General features: G+C 45.3%; 2 protein-coding genes across 4 annotated transcripts in view; one reads left to right on the top strand and one right to left on the bottom strand.

Annotated features, from left to right (window-relative positions):
- The window catches only part of SUFU (SUFU negative regulator of hedgehog signaling), a 142,746-nt gene extending 142,217 nt beyond the window's left edge, over positions 1–529 (bottom strand). For 2 of the 3 annotated variants that reach the window (XM_072621112.1, XM_072621127.1), the window contains exon 1: positions 139–529. In XM_072621112.1, the coding sequence (XP_072477213.1) occupies positions 139–338 (200 nt within the window). In that variant the 5' untranslated portion in view covers positions 339–529. The remainder of the gene's footprint in view (positions 1–138) is intronic. The other variant, XM_072621116.1, reaches the window with a different exon arrangement.
- Positions 530–3,030: 2,501 nt separating this feature from the next.
- Positions 3,031–19,384, top strand: ACTR1A (actin related protein 1A). Its single transcript, XM_072621178.1, has 11 exons — positions 3,031–4,069; positions 9,898–9,962; positions 10,686–10,761; positions 12,036–12,161; positions 12,401–12,525; positions 13,639–13,855; positions 15,233–15,325; positions 16,056–16,230; positions 16,327–16,388; positions 16,976–17,016; positions 17,152–19,384. The coding sequence occupies exons 1-11, from the start codon at positions 4,022–4,024 to the stop codon at positions 17,252–17,254; spliced, it is 1,131 nt and encodes a 376-aa protein (XP_072477279.1). The 5' UTR covers positions 3,031–4,021; the 3' UTR covers positions 17,255–19,384.
- Positions 19,385–19,413: the final 29 nt, after the last annotated feature.

The raw sequence follows: 19,413 nt of genomic DNA, 5'->3' as shown, positions 1-19,413 counted from the left end.
AAAGTTAACCCTTTCCCTCCCGAGCCCCGCGTCGCCTCGCTGGCCCCTCCCCCCCGCCCTTCGGCTTAACCCTTCCACGCCCGGCCGCGCTGCCCCCGCCCCCCTCGGCTAACCCTCCGCTCCGCCCCCCGGGCTCACCAGTACTTCACGATGGCGGTGACCTGCAGCGGGTTGGGCTGCTCGGGGTACAGGCGGCGGCACTCGCCGTAGATGGCGTGTAGCCCCGGGGGAAAGAGTGAGGCGAAGGCCGGGGGCGCGGCGGGGCCGGGGGCCGGAGCCGGGGCTGGGGCCGGGGGCGCGGCGGGGCCGGGGGCGCCGCTAGGCCGCAGCTCAGCCATCGGGGCGGCGGGGGCCGGGGCCGGGGCGGGGGGCGGAGGCTGGCACTGACGGACACACTGGCGGGACGGCAAGCAGAGTTCGTGGGTGCGACGCCCTGAGGGCAGCAGCGAGGTCCGGACTCCGCGCCTGCGCACGGCACCCCCGTCCACCCAGGCCGCCGCCGCTGCCGAGTCTGCCAGTGGGGCGCCGCGGGGCCGCCGGGCGCTCTTTGGGGCGGGGCTCCAGCGCCCGCTCTCCTGGAGATTATTGGTCGTCATCTATATCAGTCACAGGCTGGAGGGCGTGGCCTGACAATAGGCCCGCCCCCACCGTCCAGCGGCCGGGGAGGGTGGAGGGGAGAAAGTGCTGGGCTAGCCCTGGCCATCCGGAGGTGTTACTTGAGTGCGTGCGGGGCTCTGGGCATCCCTGTGAGACGAGCGACAGGACCGCGGTTCTGTTCCTTCCCCCTTGGTGCCGAGAAGGTTCTGCCTCAGCGGACGGGGTCATTCATTCATTCGTCTGCGCGGTACTGACTTTTTTAAAGACGGTTGAGACTTGGTTTCCGTACCTACCCCACCGACGTCTGTGGACAAGATCCAGGGGATGTAGGTTACCTGCCAGCTGCCACTTTCCTGTGTTCTTTTCCGTGGGTTGGGTGGAAGACTTTAAACTCCGCACAGATACATCATGAAAGCCAAAGGCAGCGCGGTGGACTAGAACGAGCGCTGGTGTCAAAGACCCTGGCACGCTCCTCACCCTGGGCAAGGCGCTTGACTTTTAGCTGCTCCCAGGGCGCTCTCAGAAATCCTTCAGTTACAGTAGCATTCCTTATCTGCATGGCTGAGACAGTGTCCATAACTGCGGCTCCTCTCCACAGATAGTCAGAGATAGGAACCAAAGAATAATAATAAGACCTGCTTTGGGAGAAGTAAAGCCCCCCTCTAAATAGTTATCCACAAGTACTGTGTGCAGATAGGAATTTAATAATTTTTTTTTATTATGGTAACATTCCCTTCTGTTATTTCTCTTCTGCATTGAAAAGTTACTGAGGAATCCCCGCTGGCCCCCATAATCGTTGCCCTCTGTATGTGGGGAGAGTCTTAAAAGTTTCTAAGATATCAGCTTTACAGATTTTTTAAAAATCACAATAACCTTATAGGCACGCTATTGTTTACTCAAGTAATCTTGAATGTAAAATGAGACAGCCATAGGCATTAATAGAAAGGAGGGGTTTCCAAAGGGCAAGTATGATTAACTGAAAAACACCAATAATTGAGAATGAGTATCCTAATAGTAATTCACATTTGTATAATGCTTTAAAGGGAGGTAAGTAGCAAGCATTTGTTAGGTACCTCTTGTTAAGGGCTTTATAAATATTATTGAATTTGTTAAGACTTACAAAACACTCTCCCTATAACAACCTTGTGAGGCAGATAGAACAAGTATCATACTCATTTTATAGACATGGAAACTCAGTAAGTTTCAGATAGGGTAAATGACTTTTCCACAGCTGCATGGCTTGGTAACTTGCAAAGCCAAGAACAGTCTGCATCTCTGTTGCTTAACCTGTCCTTGTTTCCATTTTCACTTAAGGATATAATTCTGACTATCAAAAGGAATGAAATGATGCAAGAAACTCTGGGTGCCTTGAAGGAAAGTTCATTGGCATTTGATTGGACATTTATTAAACACCTATACTCAAAACTATGCTCAGCACTGGGGACATAAAAACCAAAAAAGTCATAGTCACCATCCTCAAAAAGCATACATTTTACTGGAGAGGATACAGTATGTACACAAGTAATTCTAATTTGTGGTACACTGAAGAAGGACAGTAAGCATATCAACAACCGGGGAAAATCAGAAAAGGCTTCAAGAAGGAGGCAGAGGCTGAACTGACCTTGAAGGACAAGGACAATAAGGACTGAGAAAAGGGATGAAAAGAAAATGCATACCACTGATGGGGTACATGGAGGTAGAAGACAAGGGATCACCTTTAGAAATATTTAGAACTTAGTTTGTGAAGTTAGAGTCTGAAATGAGAGCTTACAATAGGGAAGGCCTTAAATGTAACCTGGAGTTTGTATTTTATCTTTGAAGCCATATACAGCCAGATAAGATTTTAGAGCAGAGAAGGGGCATGATCAGACCTGAAACTAGAACCAAAAATTCTTGTGGAAAGAACTTCAGATATCATTTAGTTCAATTTATTCATTGTACATATGAATCTGAGACCTGGAGAGGTTAAATAATTTGTTCCAAGAAAGTGAGGCAGAAATGCTTTTACTAGTGCTGGCTATTCAATAACAGCTGTGTGATTCTGGGAAAATAATTGAACCTCTCTTTTACCATCTGTAAAATGAAGGATTTTAACTAGGTATTCCAGTGCTCTTCTAATTCTAAAAGGCCTATCAAAAATTATCACAAATGACAACAACCTATATAGATGGACTAAACAAAGTATAACTAGAAGAGGTCTGTCCTGATGCAACACAGGACTATGGATGCTGAGGGACTGGTTCTCAAGATACCTTAAAAAAGGGAGAGGATGCCAGAGGGAGGAGAGGGAAAAAATGGGCATTTTTTACTACTGAAAGTAATTATTTTAAAAAATCAGTAACTGAAAACCCATATACTTACAGAAATCTGTGAGAATTACAAACACATACCATATCCTTGATGAAAGGTATGAGAAAGAGCAGTCAAGTTTTCAAAAATTATGTTTTATAACAGACCACATCTTTATAGTCACACAATTAACTGAAAGGTACAGAGAATACAAGCTCCCACCGCGCTTGTGTTTGTCGAATATTTAAAAAAAAAAATTTGGTTTTCTAGAGCCAAACAGATCTTCGACAAAGCACAGCTCCATTTAGAAAAGTCAAACAAGATTCCTTGTATCCTTGTATCCTAATACACCTGTAGAGATTACCTCTGATGATGACTATCAGTGGACACGCTGGATTACCAAAGCTGGTCGGCATTGTCAGGAAGGATGTCCACAAAGTCTAAACGTAAGGTTTTAAAAGACGCTCGGGTTTGCAGATGACATGGTGCGAACTGTAGTACTACTACACCCCACCCCTAACCCCCACACGTTGCAAAACAAAAGATAGAGATATCAAACCGTGTAAAAATCGGAAAGGAAATGGACCCTACGAGTATCAAGAATGAAAGAAAAGACGTATAAAGCAAGAATGAAAAATAAGTTATTCCACCGTAGTGAAAAGTCCCTGGTATGTAGCGTATTTATTTATGAGAGGCCACAGACAAGTATCCAAGTACTTAGGCACACAGTCCCGCGAGACTACATGTCCCAGCATACATTTCGAACCCGCCTCATCAAAGACGGAATGGACTACAGATCCCATCATGCAACAACGGCAAACAATTCATGTCCCTTTCACGCTTCTCCAAGTAAACTACAAAGCCCAAAGAGCTGTGCGAAGGAAAGTCTAATACCCATCATGCAAAGCTTCGCTGGATTTTGAAAGAGTCTGAGAGATGTTTTCCCAGTAGGAGGGGTACCGCATAGTATATTGGGGACTGTAGTCTTCCGGAGGGTGAAGAGCAGCCCCTCCCGACTTCCTTGTCCCGGGGACAAGATTGCGCATGCGTAGCGGTGGTAGCAGCAGCAGCAGCAGCAGCAGCAACAGCGGACCCGGCTGGCAGTTTCTTCCTCCGGAGGAGAGACCCCTCTGCCATGGAGTCCTACGATATTATCGCCAACCAGCCTGTCGTGATCGACAACGTGAGTCTGGGTTTCCTCTTCCCCGAGCAGGGCCCGGCTATCTTAGTCCGAGGGTCCCCCGCCCTGGCCGCTGACTCTTTGTCACCGGCTCGGCCTGTCAGGAGGCTTTGGCGGTCCCCTTCTCCTTGAGAGAAGCAGTCCCTGGCCGGTCCATAGGCCAGCATCGCTAGGGTGGAGGTCGGAGGAGAGAAACACCCCATCTCTAGCCCCCCGGGTCATCGGGCCCTTGGCCTGAGGGGCCTCAACCGCTCTGTCGGCGCCCAGGGCCCAGCCCCTTCTCCAGTTCTGGTGACTCTATTGGTTCGGGTAGCTGTCCATCTCAACTAGTTAGTTCCGCCCCCTGGCTAGCCGGATGGGGCAGCGCTCTGAAGGGATTGGCTAGTTCCCCCGTCCATCCGATGGAATGCCGCAGGGTTTCCTCTTTCCGTGGGGCGGGGCGGGGCAGAAGGGAGTGTCAAGGATTGGCTCCCAGGACTCCTGTTGGTGAGACCAGTGGGACAGGGTTCCGCCCATGGGTGGAGAAGGGCCCGATTTTGTTCAGTCCTGGGCCTGGGCGGGGTGGGGACGTGGGAAGGCCGGACCCAGCCCCTGGGTGGGGTCGGATGGAGCTCCCGGGGAGTCTTGGTGGCTGTGAGCGAGTTTCCTTGGGCTCTGTTGTTTTTGTGGTCACTAATTATAATGCTGGTGTTACTGTATCAAGGGGTCAGAACACTCCTTCCTCCTGTGGAAAACCCAAACGGATCTTTAGTTTTGGGGAAGATCAAACTGTAGCCTTCCAGATGTACTTCTGGGTGTAGTGGATATATTCCCTGTGTGGAACCAGCGGCCAAAGATGTGTGGTGATCCCTGGGGTTCGTGGAAGCTCGTTACCTCATTAACCCTTTGATCGTGACCTTGGGTCTGGGTGACCCAAGGAAGTTTGTGTCATCCAGCTTTACTGTTCCCGTAGATCTGACTTAAAGGAGGGGATAATGGTAAGAAAGTGATAAGGCAGCCCAAGACCCCAGAGGGCCAAAAGCAAAAGAAGATTGCCTTCACACTGTAATTGCCCTAGTAGGGTTATCTCTCATTTTTGGATTTGGATTCTTGTGTCTGCTGGTCTCCTCCAAAAGTAACCGGTATATCTTCATCTTCTTTTTGCCCCCTTTGTAAAATGTCTAATTGTCAGCCTTTAGCAAATTGGCAACAATTTTTTAATTTCCTTAAGCAATGCTAGGGTCTAGAAACGGCAAACCCATCAGTTTTGACCTGATCCCCTGCTCTTTGGATTAATGTGTAATCCCAACTCCAACTCTTCCATTATTCTTTCTCTTATTATAAATGATAATTAAGTCACCAGGGCTTAGTTCACCCTTCTTCCTTTCCCTAATAACGTATTAAGTTGTACTTAAGAGTAACAATACTATTATGGATTTTGAAACTAGAAGACTCAGCTTTTGTCTTTTCACTGGGAAAACTTTCTAGTACATCTACTAAAAGTGAAATCTGAGAAAGCTGTCATTCATCTTTAGGACACCAAATACGCCACATTAAATTTAGATTTGAGATCTCAATGAATTCTTAGTGGTTGAAATTCTGAACTAATTTTTGGTGACATTAGCAGCAATTTTTGGCTTTCAGGATGAAGAGTAGAATGAGCCGTATTAGACAACTGAATCAGGTGTCTATTTTGACGAGATGTGTTTATTGATAGAAATGAGTCTCACAGTTTTAGCATTTTCCAAAGACACCAAAATCTGCTTCCTGGAAGCTAAGAATTCAGCACTGGTTAGAAGAAGGGATTAAGGAAGAGAAGAAACAACAGATATTTCATCAGCTCTTCTGGGTTAGGTACCACTGCTGTCTAACATATATTACCCCTGCTTGACACCACAGAAAGCTACATAAAATTAATGAGAACAAAATGAAATTAGTTGTGAAAGTATCAGTGAGGTGAGTATCATGAGTATTTGTAGTCACATGTTTCTATTAAACATAACCATTAATACTAAAATGAAGTAGAACAGTGTGGCAGAAAGCAAACTGGACTTGAGAGTTAAAAGACTTGGATTTTAGCCTCAGTTCTGCCACCAACTTTCTGTAGGACTCTGAGCAAGTCATTATTGTACTGTGGAAAGAGCATTAGATCTGTGGTAAGAAGGATCTGTGTTGAAATCTCACCTCTGAAATTTACTACCTATGTGACCTTGAACAAGGCAATGTAACCTACTTGGTCCTCAGTTTTCTCATGTGTAAAATGAGAAAGTTGGACTACAATGTGGCCTTTGAGTTCCCTTCCAACTCTAGATCTGTGATCCTTTTGTATGTCATTTCTCCTTTCTGGACCTCAGTTTCTAGTGTGTAGAATGTATAGACTGTATTACTATTATCTCTAAAAATTTTTTCAGCTCTAAAATCCTAGGATTCCTAATAGAGAAGCTCTGAGTATACAAGTGTGCTTGTGGACCACATTTTGGAAACAGTGTCTACTACAGGAATCACTGGTGCAAATAAATTTGCTTAAAAATTTAAAATAAAATTCTTTTTTCCGTTTTCTTTGGGTGAAAAGAGAACTTATTGCCTATCCATGATCATCTCCTCTCCCAAGTCCTTGGGAACTTAAGAACTCAAAGGTTACAGTTTACTTTCTAAAAGATCAAAGTTCTAAACAGTCTTGAAGTTGTTTTATCAGTCATGGTATACTGGAACAAACACAGCTTTAGTCTGAGGAGCTGAGTTTGAATCTTAGCCCTGCTTCTCACTTGCTGTGTGACTCTGGGCAAATCTTTTAACTTTTTTGCACTCTTCAGTATCTTTATCTGTAAAACGAAGGCTTTCAACTAGCTGACTGCTCCATTCTATCTCAGCTCTAAATCTGTGACTTTCTGCTTTAGATGAGATAGAGTCAAAGAAACAACCTCAACTTTTCAGATTTTCATCATTAAGAAAGTAGTTATTTCACTCTCGAAATCTTAATGACTTGGTGATTCTAGAATCTCTTAGAAACCCTAAAATGGACTAGGAAATGAAACCAATCCAAATCATTCCCTCACCTAGAACTTTACATTCAAAGTCTTGGTTTGTACCAGAACAACATCTTTAAGGACTGGATAAAGAAGAGATTATTTTAAGAAGTGTTATGTCAATCAGTTGAGTATGTACTAAGTGCCTTGCACAAGTCTCATATTATCCAAGGCACTGTGAGGGTCTCGAAAAAATTGGAAATGGATATATGAAGAAACAGCCAAAGGCAGTTAAAATCTTCTTGTTCCTGGGGATTAAGTGTAGGACTGTATCCTTTGAATTCTTCTGCTGACATTGATTCCCAGCCTTGCCTATCCAGACTCCTGCTGTCTTGGATCCCAGTTGCCTCTAAGAAGGAGGAAGAATGCTCAGGGATGGACAGCTACAGCATTAAGTGGTGCCTGTGGTCAGTTTCTTCCAATCCCAGTCCTTTGGCAGTCTGGGTACTGTGTGCTTCTGGTGCCTGCTGAGGAACTTGTGGTTTCTCTTCCCACATTAGAAGCTGCATCTCAGCACTGAAATAACTGTTCCATGTAGCCATTGCTGGCAGCAGACTCTAGTTCTTCTCAGAGATCAAATATTTAATGGACACTTGTTTTCAATGAACCTGCTGCTGTGTGTTTGTTTATTTGACTTTTGCCATGGCGAATAACAAAGAGAGTGGCAGCTCATTTGCCAGGTACAAAGTTCCTAATTACAAATTACTGTTAAGGAAATTGGCATAACTCTTTTATGTGCTCTAGTGGTTTGGCTGGAGCAGAACAGAGATGCTGCTACTACTTATCCTTTCTGCACTTCATCCAGCCTCTTAGCAGTTCCGTTTTACTCCCTGACAGTCCTTGCTTGCTCTGGAGCTGAGTGTGATGCTAGCTCATACCTCATTACCAGCACTGCCTGAGCTGCTCTGCAACCAAAATGAGTTTTGGATCTCTCAGGAATCTTAGCTGCCTATTCCCAGTCCAGCCACCACTTCCATTTGCAAGCCCAAAATGGGTATGGATCTGGTAAGGATAAGCGGACTTGAGTACAGTGGAATGTGTGTCTCCACAAGCCCAGGAAGGCAATTTTTTAAGCCTCTTTTCCCATTAGGTCAAAGTCTTATTTGAGACCAACAAACTTTTTTCTTTGAGGGCACTTTCTTTTAAAACACGTTTTGTCTTTTTTGCATCACCATGTTACAGAGAAAAAGAGGAAAAAATCAGCAAAGCTGATAAATGCATTTTAAAAGATTGAAAATATATGCAATATATAACACCTGTGGCCCGGCAAGTTTATTGTGTTCTTGTTATGAAGGAAAGAAGGGAAGAAATGAATGTGGTATCTTAGTCTGGCTTGAAATCCAGTCCCTACCTAAGACCTCTCTTTGCATAATTTTATTCAAATCGATAAACATTTATTAAGTATTTGCTATGTTTATATTTCTGTGGCACTTGACTAAAAATAAGGAAGACTATGCCTCTTAAAAATCAGTGTTGTAAATCTCACATAGTTGTCCTTTCCAAGTTTCCATCCTTTAGAAACTTCTTCCTGGAGCTCCAACAATCCTGTCTCCATTACTAGGGCCAGAGAAGAGCAGTGGGCAATCCAAGAGATTTGACTTAGCCAGTTTCCCAAGAATTCCCCTTATAGAGAGCTGTTCTTATCACTTTATTATATTGTCTTCTCCGTAGGTTTCAGAACCTAAGTCCTTGAACCCATAACAGGATAATTCCTCTTTTTCTCCACTTTGACCAGTTTCTGACTGAGGCTTTTATTCTGTCTTTCTTGGGGTTACCAGGGCAATTATTTCTTCTCAAACTGACTAGTGAGCAATTTCAAATTCTCCCCTATACCTGTTTTAAATTAAGCCATTTGCTTTCGATCTTCTCATTTCCTTTTTCTTGGCAACGATTCGTCATTACCATTTGCTCAGAGAACTGACTTGTTCTGCCCTTACCTCCCTTTCCCTGTTCTTTTACCACTTTCCACTTCCTCTACCTAATCTCTTTACCAAGAGGAAAACTAGACTATCACCCTTGGGTGGTCAATCTCACTTCCTCTCTGAGGCTATTGTAGTTGTAGTAGATGCAAAGGGAGTAAGCTGGAGCAGTTTCTGGTATGTCATTCCCTATGTATTCTGAAAATAGCAGGATCCTGGGCTAAAACAAAAAGAATAGCAGGAATGGACCTGTCCCAGTTACAGTGGAAGCTTTAAATCCTGCAGGGTGGAGGAGAGTGCTGGGCAGGTACAGGGTGTATCCCTAATGCAATGTTCAGCCTCAGACGTTTGTTCTGAGTAATGTTGGTACCTGTTCCTAAAGTTAATGAGTAACCTCAGGCCATTGAGTGGTCCTAAAGGTGCTGAATTAAGACTCCAACTGTCAGTTCTGGGTACTGTACCCACAACCATAGAGCATCAAAGGCCCAAGCCAATCCTCATGGTCTGAACTGGCTTCTCCTCTGGGCCTTACACAAGATCCTTCTCTCTTTTCCTGTGGGCACTGGCTAGTAGAACATTATACCATACACTACATTACATCTGCCCTTCAGGGTCAGCCTTGTTACCATCTGTATAGATGAAATTCAACATCAGTAGGACACTTTGGAGTGCTGGCCTGCTGGATGAGAGGAAAGGCTACATTCATCCAAGCCTGAACTCTGAAAACATTTAAAAGCATTGTGCATAGTTATGTGTTGGGAGAATGCGTCTTCCCCAAATGCCCAGGGAAGATACTGCATCCCTGGAACTTCATCCCTGAATTTATGGCTTTAGAACTCATAGTTACTTTTTACTGACTCTTCATTGTTTTTCCTAAACTTTTAACTTGGTTCACTTCTCTCCCCAGGGCTCTGGTGTGATTAAAGCTGGTTTTGCAGGAGATCAAATTCCCAAGTACTGTTTTCCAAACTAGTAAGTCACACTATGGCTTAATCAGAGATTAGGGTGGGTGACTGTCATTATGGGGTCAGACTCCTTCTTTTCAAAGAAAACCTACTTTGGGAGCCTAGGTAGAGCTGAGAGGACAGCTCACGTACTTGAATCAGTGTGGCTTTAGAGATAGTCGAAATGGCTGGATCACGTATTTGGTTTGACTTGAGAAGCCTTACTATCTCTTCAACTGATGCCTAAAATTCTAACAGTAGTGACAATCATTTGATTTAAAAATTGTCCTAAAGTCTAATTTTAAAATGCACATCATCAGAATGGCAGTTCATTTATTCAGCAGCCATTTATTAAGACTTATTGTGCTACACATGAGAGAGTACCAAATTCATAAACCTGAGCGAGGATGAGTTTCTCATAGCTTTCCTCTTTGACAAGAAAGTTCATAAGCAGAAGATTGGAAACAAAAGGCCCAGAAGGTAAACATTATGAACCTCATAGTTCTGCCTTAGCTCTCTGCTCATATATAAGCACTAAGAGAGGACCTGGTGAGGTGTGACACTGTTGGAAATTTGGTCAGATCCTTTTCCCCTTTGATACTTGTGTGCAAAGTATGTGTTGTGGGGGGAGAGAGGAATTCGTTAAATTTAATTCAGTTTTTAGAGAGGGAGAAGAGATAGACACATTGACAGAAGAATGTTTCTTTATGTCCTTCTGTAAAACCATCTTTCTCTGTTTTTTTTTTTGCAGTGTGGGCAGACCAAAACATGTCCGTGTCATGGCTGGAGCCTTGGAAGGGGATATTTTCATTGGCCCCAAAGCAGAGGTAATAAACTACAGATGTCATCTTAAGCCAACTGAAGAGCTTTCCCTTCCAAATGTTAAAACCCACCCCACCCCTTCTCCCAAGTGTTGTCATCCCAGCAAATGAATACAACCACAAAAAGAAACAATTTCCTTTCAGGATCTTCCATGTAGTTCCCAACCCACCCATCACCTCATCCCACTCCTCACAGCAATAGCCTTTTGTCTGGGATCCCTTCTTGATCCCATTGTGGCAAATGGTAACAGAGGCCTGAACTTCAGGCTCTGCTCTTTGGAATTCTGTCAGTGACATGCAAAGAACTGCAAAAATTGATTGTGTCTTGATATCTTGGTTGTAAAATGGTTACAGTGATAAGCCCTCATCTAACTAATTCATTATTGCTGAAGTCTTTAGTTATTAATTTGACCTTGACCTTCCAAGTACACGTGCATGAGAAAGAAGACATTTATTGTTGTATTTTTTTTGTCCTGATAAAGAGCAGAATGCCCTACACCTGGCGCTTTAGGCTCTGATGGCTTGGCACTTCATCCGATTCAGCAGTTGAAGCAATGAGGGGAGGTTTGGGTATTGGGTCAATCCAGAGCAGGATTTCTTCAACTTGTTTGGGTTAGAGAGCCCTTGAGTGATGGGCTGCCTACCCATCTGACTCCTTCTCAGAATAACATATTAAAAAGCACAAAATAAAATATGTAGGATTACAAAGAAAACCAGTTATGTTGAAATGCACTTATCAAACTACAGAAAAAACTTGGTCATGGATCCCACTTTAAGAACCTCTGCTCTAGATATGGAAAAAGCTCTTAGACTGTAGGTTGAGTTTAGAGGAGCTGAAGTCTCTCCCACCCCTCTAAAAAAGAGGATTACATATAAAACTGTTAACTTGTATTATATACAGTTAAAAACAAGTGCATTAAATTGAACAAGGTAGTAAAAAAAGAATTGCCTATTTCCGTGTCCCCTTCTGAATTTATTTTTCCTCAGTGCATTTTTTAATATTTTAGTAACTTCTCAGTTACTTCCCACTAACCTTCCCAATATAGTCTTCTCTTATAACAAGTATGAATTATCAAGCAACATGAGACAATATATTGACCATATCTGAAAATAAGTTTCATTCCATACACAAGTTGTGTTTTTCAAAGACTATGTTTTTGTCCTCGGTCCCTTCCCCTTTCACCCCAAACACAAGCACAACACTGAGATATCAGGCCTCTGGACCATGGGGCTGAGGGTTCATTCACTGGCTACATAGAAGTTTTGCTTTCTGCTCATAGGAGCATCGTGGGTTGCTTTCCATCCGATACCCCATGGAACATGGCATTGTGAAGGACTGGAATGACATGGAGCGCATCTGGCAGTATGTCTATTCCAAAGATCAACTTCAGACTTTCTCAGAAGAGGTGAGAGTTTTCTATTCACGGGAAGTCCTCAAAGGCATGAAAATTTCAGGAAGTCCTAACCTTGGGGAAATTTACCCAAAGTCCTACTTGTTGGGTGGGAGATCTGGTGGCTCTATCAGCAGATCACCTTCAGGGCTAGCCTGCTCCCCCCTCAGGGTTCCTCTCTACCTACTTACCCTGTTAATGAGGAGTAGAACCTTGGAGATCTCACTCATGTGTGATTGGGGCTGTTTTACCAGCATCCTGTGCTCCTGACTGAGGCTCCCTTGAATCCACGAAAAAACCGGGAACGTGCTGCTGAAGTATTTTTTGAGACATTCAATGTGCCAGCCCTCTTCATCTCCATGCAAGCTGTGCTTAGCCTGTGAGTATTTGACTTTCCGAAAGGGTAGATCTAATCAGGCCCCTCACCTAAGCTAGTCTCTCATTCCTCCCAGTTAGACTGTTTCAGAACAACTGGTATCTTTCTAGCAAAAGACTTGAGGAGATAGGGAAAAGGGAAAGATAGAGGTATTGAAGCTGAATGCTAATTATAGAGGACTTGGTCTGTGTGGAAACCAAATGAGATTTCCTTGTTGTCTTTGTCCACTCAGATTTCTGTCAGCTCAGATTGGTATTGAATTTAGTACTCAGTGGACAGAACTACAAGGGTGATAGTAAATCTAGGAAATGGCTTTACTTGTGCTGTGTACATCTGCAAATGCTTGCTGAGCCTGCTGGGAGTCCTGAAGGGAAAAAAAGGTTGGCATGTGCCACTGGAACTGTGCCTTAAAGCTCTGTACACATCCCCACGCCCTTGAATGCCTGCTCTGCCCATTTCTTCATCGTAGTTTCCATCTAGATAGAGAACATGGTTACTATCTAGGGAGAATAGGGTCACTGGAACAAATCCGGAAGAGTCGTCTTCTCTACCAAGAGAGTCAGCTTTTCCCAGGGCTTTCTGTAGGGGATCCTGGTTTGTAGAAGTAGCTCAAGGTTTTGGTTTCAGAGGAGGATGATTAGTTCATTGTGTATGTTTCTCAAATCTTGCCTCATTTTTTCGCCCCACAGGAAGCTAGGAAGGAGATCCAACTCCAAAGAGGCTAATGTAGAAACAATAATGATTGTAATTACGTGTACATAACATTGTAAGATTTACAAAGTATTTTTCTTGCAACTCTGTGAGAAAATTCATTTAATGAGCACTTATTAAGCCCCTTCTGGGGCAGGTATTGTGTTGGGCACTGGGGATACAAAGATAAAGCAGTGCCTCCCCTCAGAGGGTTTAAATTCTTCAGAGGGGATGACAACATGTGGTTCTCTCCTTCAATCTCTTGTTTTTTTTATTTTACCTGAATTAACTGAGAGGCAAGGAGTTGAAGTGTGTTCCTTGTCTATTACTTTGACTTTGGCTGCAACTGAGCCGCTTGCTTAAGAAGAATAAACTTCTTCCTAGAGAAAAGGTCAGGCTATTGATTCCTGACCGTTTTTGCTTCAGATATGCAACAGGAAGAACCACAGGAGTGGTGCTGGACTCTGGAGATGGTGTCACCCATGCAGTCCCCATCTACGAGGGTTTTGCCATGCCTCACTCCATCATGCGCATTGACATTGCAGGCCGCGATGTCTCCCGTTTCCTGCGTCTCTACCTGCGTAAGGAGGGCTATGATTTTCACTCATCATCAGAGTTTGAGATTGTCAAGACTATCAAAGAGGTGAGCTCTGCCTGGAACAGGAACACCACCAGGATCTGTGGGCTTGGAATCCAGGAAGGGGGAGCAGGGCTCATAAAGAGCACTGAGGCAACTTCCCAGAAATGGGTAGGAAAGGATAATATATAATAGTAGCTAACACTTATAATAGTGATCTCAAGTTTGCAAAGTGTTTTACATCTGTGTTTTTCCATTGGAACTTCACAACAACTCTATCAGGTAATTGCTATTATTCTCATCTTACAGATGAAGAAACTGAGGTGAAGAGAAACCCAGGCTTACCCAGCTCGTAAATGTCTCAGGAAGGGGATAAGTTTAGGTCCAGTTCTCTCATCTGCTGTACCATAGCCTCTAAGGAAAGGCAGCGTCTTTGAGTAGGGAGGTATTGGGAGATCTGCCTTTCCCTCACCAGATTCCCTTTTGGTCCAGAGAAGGCATATACAGAGGAGTGGAAAGAGCTCTGCGTTTAAAATCAGAAGGCCTGGCCATGAGGCCCAGCTCTGCCACTGATTGTCATTAATTCTTTGTATTTCCCATTCGCAGTGAAGCTTTTTTCCACTCAAGTTCTACCAATTTTTAATTCCTTAGCATGGCACAGAGGCAAGCCTAGGTTCTAAAAAGCAGGTCCTGTCCAGCTGCAAAGGCTTCCAGTACAAGCCAGGTGATGGACTGTACACCTAGCTAAATAAAGAGACACTCATGACTCTGGTGCTTGGCCACAGGGTAATGAATGTTGAGGCCAGAGCAACTCATGAGGACTGTCTTCTACTAAACACCAGAGGGGTCGTGACCTTTTTTTCTAGAGCAGCGAGCACTTCTACTGGCCCTATTACAGATCCTTAAAGTGTTGAGGGAATTAGTCTTGGAAAGCCATGCAGCTTGGCCACTGTGGCTGTCTGTGCTCTCCTTGGAAAGGTCATTCTCTTTAGTCACCGCTTCTCCCCAGCCAGAATGGAGGTCTTACCAGCAGGCTTAGCTTTCTAAAGTGCTGCCCCCTGGTGGCCAGTGCTGAGATATAGGCCTTCACTACCTCCACCATCCTCCTCTCCTAAAAATCAGGAATCTTAGAGACCTGACACAGGAGTGAGGGAGCACCCCAAGGCCATGTTTCTCACATGGAAGGAGAATGGTTATTGTTGCTATCACTGTGGAAGAACTGGGAGTTTCCCCAGACCCACCTCCTGAGCCAAATGTCCCAAGTGGTCAGGGGTTGGACTAGCACGGAAACCTGGTGAAAGGAAAAGAAAAGACTTAGAGCCATATCTTCTCACAAAACCTTGTTCTTGAGGCAAACCTTATAGATTGTAGGCTTCTGTCATGGAGCACTCTGACTCTGATACAACTTTTGTTTCTAACCCACTCTTATGCTTTGCCCTACAGAGAGCCTGCTACCTGTCCATAAACCCACAGAAAGATGAGACTCTGGAGACAGAGAAGGCTCAGTACTACCTGCCTGATGGAAGCACCATTGAGGTATTTGAACAGGACACAAACTCACCAAAGAACCTCTGGGGACAGAGTCCTAGCCTTAAATAGGGCTACCTGGGTAGAGGCCCAGGTCTGAAAAATAAACAACTTCTTTGCCAAGTCATTGGAAATTCAAAGCAGCTTTAATGCTGCCCCAAACATTAATCTGTAGTTTGGGCTACAAAAAGTGTTGGGAAGCCAGAAACAGGAGACTGTGGTGCTAGGAGGCAGATAAAATCATAGACCAGCCATTAGTAGAAACTCAGCCTTGTTCTGTATTGCTTCTTGATGCTTAAGCATCTTGAATTTTGTTCCTTATAGAGAAAAGTGGGCTGTCAACAGAAATACTCAAGAGGTATTTTCAGTGGGCCAGGGGGATGATTGATCCTGACAGTTCAAATAGGTGGAGGAGAGTCTGGGTCTGGGCTCAGGCTTTAGGTTTCTCACAACAGCAGAAAAGGGTTACTTGCCAATAAGGACTCACTGAGACCTTGCCCAGATCAGTTGCCTTTTCTTAGCAGGACTTCTCTTACCCAAGGGGCTTGCATACAAGGCCTATTTAATTTAATACTTTTGTACAGGTTATTTCCTAAGCCTGGGCTTTCTAAATTCCCTGAGCACTGAGAAGAGCCCTGGGGTGCTTCTTTCTTTCCTAAACTTCTGGAGCTACAGGAAGCTAATAGCTGCTATCTCAGCCCCTTGCTACTTCTTCTAAGCCTGGCTTTTTGCTCTGCAGATTGGCCCCTCTCGATTCCGTGCCCCCGAGCTTCTGTTTCGGCCAGACCTGATTGGTGAGGAAAGTGAGGGCATCCATGAAGTGCTCGTGTTTGCCATCCAGAAGTCCGACATGGACCTGAGGCGCACGCTCTTCTCCAACATTGTGCTTTCAGGAGGTTCCACCCTGTTCAAAGGTTTGTCATCACCCTCTGAGTAATCAGCTGCTCAGCTCTTGTGGTCACAGGGGACCAGAGAAATCACCTGGGACTTTCCTTTCCTGACTTCTGTAGGTTTTGGTGACAGACTACTAAGTGAAGTGAAGAAACTGGCTCCAAAAGACGTGAAAATCAGGGTAGGAAAAATCCAGGGCTGGGACAAGGATGGGATCAGGCATCTGAGGGTATGAAAAGCCCATTTGGAATGGTCTGCCCTAGAGCCTCAGACCTTCTGCCTCCGGTGATCCAGGCCACTGTCCAGAAATACAGATTCTGGTCTAAGTCCCTAAGATTCAGGTTCCAAATGATGTTCGTTTTGTCTTCCCTTTATTCCTGGCAGGAGAGAAACTCTAACCTCCTTCAAATGCCATGGTCTTAAACTTGTGACTCTGAGGTCCTCTTGGTACTGCTGCCAGAAAAGCAGGGTAAAGGTGGCAGGTGTCGGGAAAAGGATTGATAGCCTAGGTCTTTGCTGAGAAGTTAAGCACCTGTCATTAAGGCCTGACGTTTTCCAGGGTGGGTTACTTAGTTCTCTAGAATAGGGACATGCTTTCCAAACCCTGTAGTAGCTACAAGGTAGAGGGTAGCTTGTGCAATATCCAGGATTAGCTACTCTGCCCCAAGTACGCCTTCACTCAGAAACCGATTCTTCTCACTGGCTGCCATTTGGGGAGGTAAAGGGAGAGATTTTAGGCTCACCACTCTCTTTCCAACCTCTTCTCAGATATCTGCTCCTCAGGAGAGACTATATTCAACATGGATTGGGTGAGTAGTTATGGAAATAGGTGGAAGGCTAAGGCCTAACTGAGTTCAGGAACAATTTAACCTGCTTTTAGCTTTAGATATAAGTTGGGTTCCAGAGGCCACTCATATTGTCCTTTTGGGTTCCTTCTGTCTCAGGGGTTCCATTCTGGCCTCTCTGGACACCTTTAAGAAGATGTGGGTATCAAAAAAGGAATATGAAGAAGATGGTGCCCGATCCATCCACAGGAAAACTTTTTAATGTTTGGACGTCTCTTTCTCCTATCTCCGAAGTTAACTCCACTTTAAAACTCGCTTTCTTGAGTTGGAGTGTGTGAGGAGCTGCCTGTATGTGGGTATGTGTGGATGTGGGTGTGGGTATGTATGCGTATGTATGTGCGTGTGCCAGTGTGGCCTGGGGAGCCTGGTGTCCAACAAAAGACGATGGAGCCGAGGACCCAGGGGTTGACCACTAACTTGCTCCTGAGAGGGGAGAACACCTGGCTGGAGTGCCCCATTTCTTTTGTCTATTGGTCCTTTTTCTTTCTTTTTGGGACTATGTTTACTGCTGTAGGGAGAGGAGGAGGGCCAACCGAACCACTGAGAGGAAGGCCCTGCCACCATCTCCCCAACCACCGCTCAGGTGGCTGGAGCTCAGGCGTACCACCTTCCCCTTTGCTCCTCATTGTTACTTGCTGGCCACTTGATCACAGGGACCTGTGCAGGAGCTGTTTGGCTTTCTTGCTGTTTTTGTTTGTGGAATAGGGAGAAGCACACTTGGAGCTGTTCCAGAAATCCCTGGGTAAAGGGGATAGGTGAGAGGATAGGTATCTTTGGGTTTATCTAAGGGTCAGGACCACAGGAGGAAACTGGTAGAGGATAAGGGCTTCATTGGCTGGGATAAGGTGCGGATGCCCAGGCCATCCAAGCATGTCCCTCACAGCCTTGCTTACAGAGTCTTCCTCTGTATAGAGAACCTTGGAGAGAACTGAGAGTGCAGAGTCTGGAGAGCCAGGGTGGGGGCACCCTTGGCAGGTTGGCCAGATGAGGAGGGAGGCTGGGGAAGCTGCAGCTGCAGCACATTAAATGTGCTTTCCTCCATCTTTGCTTCAATGCAGTTTAAGTCAAATCCTATTTGCCATATGGTTTTATTTATTATGAAAGTATTTGCTAACCTCCTAGTCACTAAGAGGGCCGAGGAGGATGCAGCAAGGGTAAATTCCTAGTTGCTTACTTCCTGCCCTTTCTTAGTCTCCCTCCATACACTAATGTTTACAGCACCTAAGCTTAGCGTAGTAGCCCAGCCCCTAGGTAGGGGACCCAGCAGGTCCCACTAAGTACTGTTAATAGTATCCTACTGAGGTAGCAGACATGGGCACTGGGACCAGTTGCAGCTGAAGCTTTTGAGCAAAGGTATTCCTGCCAACACTAATCCCTTCCTGCTCACAGCTCTATCACCAGGCAGATTTCAAAGTGGGCTCTTTTGGTGCATCAGGTGCCAGTGCCTTCACTGGCATTTTGTAGCTTATTTCACATTAAGCTAGGGAAGGAAATGGAGGTGCCTTATCCCCTGCAGCCCCACTGGGAGTGGTTCTCATGCAGAAGTGCAAAGGATTCTGGGCTCTGGCTTTCTCCAAAACAGAGAGGATTGAGTTAACGGACCACCCTTGGGAATCCAGTGGCCTGGCCAGTTGGAGGTTTTGAATTGTGTGCTTGGTTTCACCATGGGCCCTAGGCAAAGAAAGGAAAGCCAGAGCTGGGAACTTGGGGTAGAGGGAGTCTGGGCCCCTAATCTGCTGCTGACTACCCAGGAGAACTGAAAGAAATCACTGGAAGAGGGATCTGAATATGAGGGAGCTGAGCTAGCACTGCCTAACTCAACCTAGGCCTTCAAGCAGGGGCTCCAGGCAGCAGATGCTTTCTTCTCGTACCTGAGGAAGGAAAGGCAGTGCCCCATCCCTTGTCCAATGAGATGGTTTTACATGCTGGTCAGTTTCAGCTGAAGCGTCTGGCTTGAGCCACCCTTCCCTGAACAGTGGCCTATAACGTAGGAGTCCCTTGGTGCCTGTTTGCCTTCATTGATGCTTAATGGCATTGTGAATAATCATGTGGCCCTCCCTTGATGTGTAGCAGGCTCCTGCCTATCCCATTTCTAAATCCCAAAGATGCCAGTCAGTGTCCTGTCCTCGCAACTCCACCATGACCAAAGGCCCCAGCCAGTGGGGGGGGGAGGGGGGGGGAGGGCCAGGTGTGTGTGAAAGCAATGTGGCAACCAAACTGCAGTGTGCTTCCTTCCACCTTCTCAGCCCCAGCCTTTACCCTGCACAGCCTGTCTCCAAACCACATTGCCTGGTGGTACCCAGTGTACTTAAATAAAGTTGTTCCATAGATACTTAATGCCTGGTTCTCTCTACAGTCAAC

Source organism: Notamacropus eugenii, chromosome 1 (genome assembly GCF_028372415.1).
Source record: "Notamacropus eugenii isolate mMacEug1 chromosome 1, mMacEug1.pri_v2, whole genome shotgun sequence".
NCBI lineage: Eukaryota > Metazoa > Chordata > Mammalia > Diprotodontia > Macropodidae > Notamacropus > Notamacropus eugenii.
This window is presented reverse-complemented; position numbering and strand designations above follow the sequence as displayed.

Bases quoted from the DNA above. Each gene is read 5' to 3' on its own strand.
- ACTR1A (XM_072621178.1), top strand. From the start codon at position 4,022: ATGGAGTCCTACGATATTATCGCCAACCAGCCTGTCGTGATCGACAAC. The intron at 10,762-12,035 runs GTAATAAACTAC...TTCTGCTCATAG, and splicing joins TCATTGGCCCCAAAGCAGAG to GAGCATCGTGGGTTGCTTTC. The intron at 17,017-17,151 runs GTGAGTAGTTAT...CTTCTGTCTCAG, and splicing joins CTATATTCAACATGGATTGG to GGGTTCCATTCTGGCCTCTC.